The sequence below is a fragment of the Lycium barbarum genome, chromosome 6 (genome assembly GCF_019175385.1).
Source record: "Lycium barbarum isolate Lr01 chromosome 6, ASM1917538v2, whole genome shotgun sequence".
Lineage (NCBI taxonomy): Eukaryota > Viridiplantae > Streptophyta > Magnoliopsida > Solanales > Solanaceae > Lycium > Lycium barbarum.
The window spans coordinates 112,585,962-112,596,680 of NC_083342.1; the positions used below are offsets into that span (position 1 = coordinate 112,585,962).

The 10,719-nt window shown below is 33.8% G+C and overlaps 1 protein-coding gene across 1 annotated transcript; it reads left to right on the forward strand.

The window, feature by feature from the left end:
- The first annotated feature begins 1,746 nt into the window (after positions 1–1,746).
- On the forward strand, positions 1,747–6,976 carry LOC132645561 (ubiquitin-conjugating enzyme E2-23 kDa-like). The gene is made up of 6 exons (XM_060362598.1): positions 1,747–1,958; positions 2,092–2,171; positions 2,705–2,819; positions 2,912–2,964; positions 3,078–3,206; positions 6,674–6,976. The coding sequence occupies exons 1-6, from the start codon at positions 1,915–1,917 to the stop codon at positions 6,802–6,804; spliced, it is 552 nt and encodes a 183-aa protein (XP_060218581.1). The 5' UTR covers positions 1,747–1,914; the 3' UTR covers positions 6,805–6,976.
- The last annotated feature ends 3,743 nt before the right edge of the window (positions 6,977–10,719 follow it).

Consider the following 10,719-nt stretch of genomic DNA (forward strand, 5'->3'; position numbering starts at 1 on the left):
CCCCAACTGTTTACTTACGTTGCGAGATCTTTATATTAAAATATATTTTTTTTCACTTATTTACAAGCTTGTTCAATCGTAATAAGAAAAAAAGTATTCGGAATGTGTAGTTGTAACGTTATCTCCTAACTTTTTTTAAGGGTAAGATGACGAAGAAACTTGAGAGGAAAATATACTGAAGAATACTCTTTATTTCAAGCTAGGTAAACCAAACATCCTTCTTTTTCTAAAAAATAAATAAAAAAATCCCTATTTTTATTTTCTTTTGGCCTCAATCAGTTGAAATGGTCTTTCTTCTATTGATAGGAACACAGAAAAGGAAACATTTGTTCACTTTAAATAGGTGGCAAATGAAAGTTCTCCTACTCTATAAGAAAAAAAGAGACTAGCTTATAATGCTTAAAAATGTCCGCTCAACGTAATGGTTGCCACACACATTTTCCTAATTTATGATCCCTACATGTCGACATTACAGAAAATAAAATAAAAAATAGTGACGGTTTACACTTACTTTCAAGGCATTGTCATTCATTGAACAAACTAATTTGCTTCTGTGGATTCTTTGTCAAACTATTCTTTTTTTAGTCCCTCCATAAAAGAAATGATAGCAATTTTTTCACACAAATTGTATAACATGTTTAAAGTTATAAATTTTAAAATATTTACGATATACAAATATAATGACATATTTATAATCACAAATTTTTAAAAAAATTCTTTCTTATTTAAACTTTGCATCCAGTTAGATTACTACTTTTTGCTAGGCCGTTTTCAATTATTTTCTCAGCTCTCAATTATTAGAAGAGTTAGCTTTTGAAGCACTTATTTGAGTTAAGTTCCTTTCATTTCAAAGATATCAATTATGTATTTATTGACTAATTCTATAAAACTATTAACCTTGTTTTATTCTAGTACTTTTTATTTAGTTGGATTATTATAATCCGTCATACATACTTTCAATCGATTGTCATGACCAAATAAACTAAATTTATCTACTTTCTGAAGCAATATTATCATGATCTTGTCTCTTGTAAATTGTAACGGCTCAATTTTATTTTAAAAAAATAATTGTAACAAATAAAATAAAGTTTAGCTTTACAATTGTCATTAACCACACAACTATCGCACCACATCTCGATATATCTAACTTCGCTAATTGACCACTTGGCAGGATATCATCAATCTGATTTCTGAATTCCGTGCAAACATTTGAATGATTTTGTTATGACATAACATGGATAGGGACCTTAACTTGGCTTCAACATCAAACATTGAGGATGAACATTTAGATAATTTAACTTGAATTAAGTTGCATATTTAGACAACTTAAATTAAGCCGTTTTTAACCATGTACTTTTATAATTGAGGTGTTTACGGGACATAATAATTTAAATCAATTTGAAATGTTTAAATGTATATTCTCAAAATTAGCGAGTTTATTTATCAGTTGATGTTAAATTAAGATATTGTGTTATTTCTTTGTAATTTGTATTTACATGAATTTGCTAAAACACTAAAATAATGGATAAAAATTTATTGGGAAAGTATAATTACCAATATTTTTGCAAAGTGTAAGATTATGATAACCTGAATAATATGGGGGAAATGTGGACAGGATTGGAGATGGTAGGTGACAAAAGCAGATAGATGAAGAATCTTGAAAGTTGCAGAAATCTTAACTATGATTAAAAATGTAATAACAACATTAATAATTTATGAGACAAATCACATTATCATTATTATCTCTAATTCCTAATAACCCAAAAAATAAAAAAATAAAAAAAATCCACTTCCTTCTTCCTCTCTCTCTTGTCTGAACCTTTTTAGTACTACTTGTCCAAAGAACTCATTTGTCTTCCTCTCTCTCTTCTTTCCTCTTTCTCTCTCTAGAATCATACTAAGATAAAAGCAACCATGTCTTCACCAAGCAAACGTCGTGAAATGGATTTGATGAAACTGTGAATATCTGATCAGTTCTTGTTTAAAAATTCAATCTTTTTTTGTTGTTGTTAAGTTTGGAGTTTATATAGTTGTTTGATTCTTTTTTTTTGTGGTTTTAATTATATGTTTTGTTTTGGTTTCTTGAATTAGGATGATGAGTGATTACAAGGTTGAGATGATTAATGATGGCATGCAAGAGTTTTATGTGCATTTCCATGGACCTACTGAAAGTAATCTTCTCTACCCTTTTCTCTCTCTTTTTTTTTCTTTTTTTTTTTGAGTTTATATTAAAGTTTTAATCTTTTTTGAGCTTTTTCCTTAAGAGGGTCTTTGTTGTTTTCTGATTATTGATTGAATTCATTTGAGTTAAATTTGTGGTTCTTTTGGTGGGGTTATGGTTTTTGATCAAAATTCTTTAAGGGTATGAGGAAAAAAAAAAGTGTAAATTAAGTTGGTTAGTTAATGTATACCTCAGAATCCAGATATTTATAATCTTTTGCTTCCGTGTGTCCTTTAATTGTGAAAGTGAATTAGGAAATGATTGTTAAAATTAGTTAATAGCTACTTTGGGTACTAATGTAGAATAGATAAATGAGTCATCTTTTTTGGCTCTCTAGTTAGTATTTTGCTTATATCTGCTGATTAGCTCTTCACCAATGAATTTTCAAGTTACTTCTTGCTTTAAGCAGAGTTAATATGAGAAAAATTTTCGGGGTGTTGCGTTTTCATCAGCTTTTGCTCATGCTTATGGTGATTTTTGCAGGTCCTTATCATGGTGGTGTGTGGAAAATAAGGGTGGAACTTCCTGATGCTTACCCATACAAATCTCCATCTATTGGTTTTATTAACAAAATCTACCACCCAAATGTTGATGAGATGTAAGTGCTGATACTCCTATAGTTATAGGAGATTTCGTCATTCTTGTTTTCTCTAACGAATGTCTAAAGTTTCACGAATAATCATTTTGCAGGTCTGGCTCAGTTTGTTTAGATGTTATCAATCAGACTTGGAGTCCCATGTTTGGTAATCAGAAATAACAGCACCTATAAATCATAATTAGATACTTGAAAATCCTTACTAACTTTTCTAGTAATATCATTATGAGTAACTTATCTAATTATTAAACAACCTTGCAGATCTGGTAAATGTGTTTGAAGTGTTTCTTCCACAACTTCTCTTGTATCCAAACCCGTCAGACCCATTGAATGGAGAGGCTGCTGCCCTTATGATGCGAGACCGGCCAGCATATGAACTACGAGTTAAAGGTATTGACTCATTCTAATGCCTTTATATTGCTCACTTAAATCAATTGCAGGTCCAAGGTATTTACCATTAGCATTCTGTTAAAGACAGTGTGTTCTATAATTAAATTGTATTTACCTTTTGATGTTTAGTGCAAGTTCTGATGAGGTGTTTTCATTTGTTAGAAACTTATATGTTTTAAGCTATTAAAAGTCACTTGATGTTCAAATTGAAGTTCGGGATAGTTGGCATTGCCTCAAAAAAAGGGTCAATGACACTAGTTTAAATGGAAGGATGGTAATTTCAGAACCAGGAACCAATTCCTGGAGAAATACAAGTATATGGAAATTGTTGGCCCGTAAAAGGGCAAGTCTCTAGTCAGATGTGTTGCTCGGATCCTTCAAAATCCTTGCTGCACCTGTGTTGATTCGACAAGATTTGGATGTGGGTGTGGGATTCATACCAGATTGGTCAACCTAACTTGGGTGGTCTGGTTACACCTATGACCAAGAAGTAGAGGTTGAGTGGTATTTGGTTTGATTTTCGGTTTATGTCATATGCATATCCACATAAAGTACTAGAACACTTTGCTAAATACGACATAACTTATGTATAATTACCAAGAATTTTGATTATACTAGCTTTAATTTAATAACTTAAATTAAATGTCGAAATATTGTTGTAATATATATCTCTTGATTGTATCTTAACACCCGCACCCATAGTCATATCCGACCCTCGAATACTAAGATTAAAAATACTAATTCTATACTTATATCAATTTATAATTATGTAATCATTTTTTTTAAACTTAATTAACAGTAATGGACTTAGATCACCTTGTTAATTGTAAACTAAGTTCTTTTTAAACAATTAATCTTAGATAACATTGTTATAAATTATTCTTATATACTTATTGGTCATATCCCGACATTCGTATCTGTACTCCAATCGGTACCCGCACCCCTATCCAAGCAACATATTAATCAGGCAACATTGCACTCGTAAAAACCTTGTCTAGTTTTACCTTTAGTCAATGAATAAGTCCCTTCACTCTAGAATTAGTGTTCAACCTGGTTAATCCTGCTGCCTTCTCACACTAACGTATATTCAGTGTGCTATTTGAGAGAATCAAAAGCATTGTGATGGACCGTTAACATAATTAAGTTGCAAACACTTAATAAAGTAACCCATCTCTCACTGCTTCATAAAATAATTTTTTTTTAAAAAAAGTGATCAAAGAAGAAGAAGAAGAAGAAGAAATCCATCTCTCAATTAATTTCAAGTGTTCGTGTTAGCTACTGGAGTCTCTCTAGCCACAATCTCTTTCACTCCCACCTAATATATCGTCTTTGGTGTCTACTAGTTGAAGCATCTCAAATACCATCTAGAAATGCACCAACTGTCGGCTTAAGAACTCGCCTCACCTTCTTTGTTGACCAAAAACCGTCTTATGTGTATAAGCAAAGGCTCTTCCAATTGTGATCTCTCTCTATGATGATCAGCACTCCCAATTCTAGTCCTGCTTTAAAAACTTCGTTGTTCTCTAATCCTAATACCCTTATTAGCACTTCTTAAGTTGAAATACAAAAAATCAGTTAACGTTTTTGCTGAATTTTTATATGGTACCCTCAAGTTAAAAACTAAAATCAAAGAGAGAGGAACACTGATCGGCTCTGTGGAATTGTACTAATAGTTAAAAGTAGGGACAAAACAGAGTGAATATTATTGCCGCGAAATTCACGTTGAAATACTTAGAGAAGAAAGGAATTTTTTTTGCTTAATCATCCATGTTTTCCAGGATGTGTACCTAATACTACCACCATGACATTTCTTGGGTTTACCTTTTTTAATACCTACTCTTAAAGATTGTTGCACTTTGCCATGTCACCAAAGTTTATAGCCAGAATACTAACAGTAACCAGAAAAAGGTCAGATGAGAAACACTTTCGAGACCGGAACACATGTATTGCTTGCATAAGTTGAACAAAACACTTCTAACTTGTTTTTATTTTTTTGGCCGAAGTTTTGCCTCAGCAAATGATAAGAATCTTGTGTTTTCTCTTTCTTCAACTTTTCCCTATGGGTTTATTGCCTATTTATTTTTCTAGGATGAAAATTGCTGAATTTTTAAGAGTATAGATGTCGAAGTAAAAAATTAGGTAGTATGGATGTCAAAGAAAAATCTAGAATACTTGGACGATATGGTGCAAATCCCGCAGAAATCCACATGCGGCGATGGTGTCAGCTGAACCTTTTTACTCTTCCACCGGAGCTTATTCTAACTAAACTTCACAGCTCACCTGTGTGGTTTAGTTGGAATTAGGATACATGAGGTACCGACAGTTGTGAGATACTTGTATCTGTCACAAACTGCTAAATTTGCAATGATTTTGAATATATCAGTGACGTTTCTTAGAAGTGTCTACTCTCAAATATCTTTTCATGGTTTAACTTTAGGATATGCATGTCTTCAGCGTGTTTCAATTGTAAAAGCAGCGCAAAAACAAGCGAGGTTGCTTAGCTGCAAGTACACTCCATAATTCTGAGTCACCGAGGGAGTAAAGTAGGAAAGGGCTAGTGTTAACCCCCGTGCAGAGGGGGTTTGAGGAAGGATGGGGTTTACCATGTCTCTAAAAGAAGATGAAAGAAGTCCAAAATTTTGAAAACGATTTAGTAACTTAATTCTTCTGGGATGAGCTTGACATGGTCATGAGGATTCATATAGACGACCGAACTTGTTTGGATTGAGGCATAGTAGTTGTAGTTGTTGTGATTCTTTTGGGAAGTGAGGAGTTGTGGATACAGGATTGACTTTGATTTTGATAGTTGAAAAACAGATTCAAGTTCATTCAATGCAGAAAAGGACGATCACAACTCTGAAGGATGTGTGACACATTTCTAGAGTAAAAATTTGATGCGCATGTGTAGGCTTTGGTTGATAAGAATATGGGTGCACAAACATGTCTATGCAGATGTGTTTTGTGTTTATTCTTTGTTTGCTGGGCTTGTTCATGGGCATGCTAAATATGGTGATAAATTCCTCTCCATATTTTCATCCACTTTTTGGGTGGCTGGCTCCAAGATAGCTTGAACCAAGTTGATACAATAACTATTCATTTATGCTTCTCTGAATTAGGTGATGCTGTGAACTTCAATTGTGGATAATATTTGCTATTGACAATTGATCATTCCTATTTTCTAAGTGTCTCGCTTATGGTACAAAGTAAAAACTGTCTTAGCCGAATACATATTTGCCATCCTCGTGATCCAATATGAGATAGCAAGTATACCCGACAAGGCATTGTGTTCTTTAATGATGCATGAGTGGGTAGAAATTTTCTACTTCTATAGACTCGTATCCACAAGTAAAAGTCGTGATTAATATGCTAGGAGGTTGAACCATTACATTAAATTGGTTACTTCTCTGCATTTTCCCAAGAGTTCAGCTCTTGGCATTTACGTGGGTTTTTGTGCTTTGTATATCCAGAGTATTGTCAGAAATATGCCAAGCCTGAAGATGTTGGAGCTGCCCCGGAGGAGAAGTCAAGTGATGAGGAGTTAAGTGAAGCTGAATATGATTCAGCTGATGATGCAGTTGCAGGCCCTGTTGATCCATGACCCCCCTGCTAGATTATCTTCATTGACTTTCTGTATCTGTAAATGATGTTCTTAGTCCTGTTTAAAATCAAGTTGAACTAAAACGTTCAAGACTATTCATTGGGGGAAAGATGCAAAACAAAACTCCCCTTGTTTATTAGTTTAGCTTCAATGTAAATAATTTCACCATTCAGTTTTCTGTGTTCTTGATATTGCTATTATTTATGTGGTTCCTCTTTGCAGAGCACAAGCTGAGGGTGCTCCTTTTGCAGAAAAAAAGCTGTTACCTGCATTTTGAGATATTATCCCATATTCAAGGGTGATCTCCCACATTTCATATTTTGATTCTGTGAGAAAAACAAAAGAGACAGGTAACTAGAAATGAAATGAGAGGAAAAACCTTTTTTGTTAAATACAAGGCGGACGAGATGTCTAGAGTTCAACTTGAAATATGAATATATATAATATATGTGAAAATTTTACTAAAGTTAATAAATATTATATATTCTGAACTTATAATTTTAAAAATCATATCAGTTTTATTACTTTGAACTTCAAATTTAAATTCATCAAATTTAAATCTTGAATGCCTCTCCAAGCCTCAGTTTCGAGGGGTAAAAGGAGGATAGAGAAGAAAGGAGGGACGTGGAAAGCTTCTTCCGTTTTTCATTTTGGAGATTGAGATTTGCTTCTTTTCATGTCGTGTTGTTAGAGACCAGAGTTATCTTGACAGGATTTGCAAACCAAATAATTCTTGTGATTGTGATGGACTTCTTTTGTCTGAATTTGGTAATATTTATACTACCTAGACAAGTCTCAAGGACTGGCGTTCTAGTGTACTGATGTTTTATCTTGATTTTGGCTTAATGCATATGCGACCTCTTAAACTTGTCTCTTTTTTCATTTTAACACTTTAACTAAATGTTGTTCCTTTTGAACCTCTGAACTCGTCTTCAAGTGTGTCTATCAAACACAATCCGACTTATATAGTATTTCATCTTCAATGTAGCAGTTGTTGGGTTTTTTGGGTTTTCCTTTCTTATGTGGAATTGGATTAATAAAACTCAATCCAATTTGGACTAGGTCACTTTTTCCACTATATATAGGATCAACTTAGGTCTTATTTTTATAACACAAGAGTGAATTCTTAGCAGCCATATAGAGAGAAAAATTGGGAAAGAAGAGGTGATTTTCAGACCAGTGAAAATCAGCCACAGCAGTCCACTTAAAATTGCGTTTTCCGATCCGTTGGATCGTGCTGAAATTTGAACTGGGGGTTCTCAACATCTGGTTCTTGGATTTCAACGGTGGAGATCGGATTTTGTGGTCTTTAGTTCCAGTTTTTGAGTACGAACAGTAGCTCGTTTTTGGGGGTGATTTTTCTCCTTTCTTCACTAGTTTTGGTGCTATCTTTTATGTATCGTTGCTCCATGTTTGGTTTTGATGTTGTAGCCATTTGGAGAAAATTATTGTAACTCTTGTTGATTATAGTGGAGCTTTTGTGGGTCAGAGGTCCCGTGGATATTTCCTCTTCACCATGAAGGGGTTTTACCACGTAAATGGTGTCTCTTGTAGTGATTTACTTTTGCTTGCTTTGCTATTTTGTTGTTGGTATAGTTGTTGTCCGGATTTTCATTTGTGCTAGTGTTTACTGTCTTCTCTTGGTTCAAATAGTGCGGGAAGTTTTGACTTGGGTATTTTTTCCGCTGTTACCTCATCGTGCAATTTGGTTGTTGCTTGTTTCTTCCCAACAACAACATGCTAATTATTTAGTCTAATTTAATTATGCTATCTTTTAATTAAGATTAGCAGAAATTGAGAGGGGAAAAAAGGGTAGCTATTAATTAAGTTGGCAGTGGAAGAACAGAATCAACACATCCATGACCTAAAGAATAGCTTACCACATGTTTAAAATATTACTCCACCTTCATTTTTCCAATTTAATTTCTGTTTCTAATAAAAATCAAATTTAAGGGGTTTGATAGACACACTTGAGGACGAGTTCAGGGTTTCAATAGGAACAACACTTAGTTGAGGTGTCAAAATGAAAAAGAAAAAAAAGATAAATTTAGGGGGACGCATATGCATTAAGCCTGTGATCTTTTAGTTTTCCTATCATGATGCTGAGGTATGTGTGGTCTATTTTGCATTTTTTACTTGGAAAGCACTAAAGTTTGCTTCAGTTTAACAATCTTCCAAATTTTGTTATTGGTATGTATTCTCCAACACTATGAAATAAAAAAACCTGTGTTAAATACACCAATTCTTACAAGCCTTCCACAAGTTGTAAGCAATTTACTTCAACAAAGAAGAAGCCTTTCTCCTACCAAAGTCAACTTATTTAGAACATAGTAATTTCTCTGCATATCTGTTCCTTATAGGTTTATTTTGCGTATAGTTTAGTCTTTGTATTTTGTGAAAATAAAATATGGCTCTATAAAATAATCAGAAACAAACTTACTTTTCTGTTTATTTTAATTTTTCCCTATGCTGAGTTTTACCAGATATTAGAGGAAAATCACTAGCATATTCAAAAGTGTGAAATTTGAAATTATGTCTGTTGACCCCCACACCCCCCACCCCCCCCAAAAAAGAGATTAAATTATGCCTGAGCAACAAGTTGCCTATACATAAGGTGAGTATTAAACAACAAAACATGCTATTTGCACCTATTTGCTCAGGAGTTTAAAAAAGAAGAGAAGACTTTTGAACTTGTGGTGTAAAATGAGGCACATATATTTTGTGTGGCTTAAATCATTGCATAAATGTAAATTATTTCCAAATATGGAAAGGAGTCATTCTTTTTGGCACCGACTAAAAAGAAAATAGGTTTTTAAAAAGCCTTTCACAAGCTGTAAGCAACTTTCTTCAACAAAGAACGAAGCCTTTCTCCTTATATAGTCTTTGTATTATGTGGAAAAAAACAAAAGTAAGGCTCTATGACATCATCAGAGAGACTAACTTTTCTGTTTATATTTTATTTTCTCCTCAGAAGCTGAGTTATAACCAATAGAGGAATTGAGGAAAATCAATAGAATATCCAAAAGTGTAGAAACATAGGCATTTTTTCGGTAGCTTATAGAACTACCTCTAGGATAAAATAATATATTTTTGTAAAAAGAAGTCTACAATGCAATTTGTAGTTAGAAGCCATGTTGCAATATGAAGCCTGAAACCACAGCAAATATTGTACTATCTTTTAATTCTCATACCCTAAACCCGTCATTCATTTGAGGACATCTGAGTATCAAACAATAAAACTGTACTAAACAACTAAATAATGCTCCTAGTACTAAATAGCACCATGATAGGCTCACTTGTGTCTCACACCCATGTTCATGAATCCAGTGCATCTTTCATCCTATATAACCTTGGGCTCACAGGCGTTTGAAACGCTGCATAACGACATCATTGGGGGTTTGCATAGTCAAGCTCATCAGTTGGGGGTTTGCATAGTAAAGCTTCAAGCGAGTCGCTGTTGTATACTTCAAGACAAGATATGGGATCAAATTCAGGCAAAAACTTAAAAGGGAACTTGCCGATAACAAACCTCTGAAACTTTCCAGTGGAGTGATCATAAGAAAAAATAGAGGTGAAATTAGAATCATCATCATTAGCTTTAGGATTAGCCAGCAGTATCTCACCTGTTGAAAGGTTGCCAAAACTGCACCAGCTCTCTCTATTACATCTAACCAGTTCGTCTGGTAAGGTGATGGAATGTTCAATCCACCTATTGAATTGTCCGTCTTCAAGTTCCCATAGTTCCAACTTTCTTTGTTTCCATGGCTCAGTAGTGGCTGAAGAATATTCCAAACATCCCAAGGCCAAACTTCCCTTGGAACTTTATCAATTTGATTGGTTGAAAAGTTGATAGACATGTACATGTATCTGGTAGGATGATCCAACAAAACCTATACTCATTTAGATACAATGCAG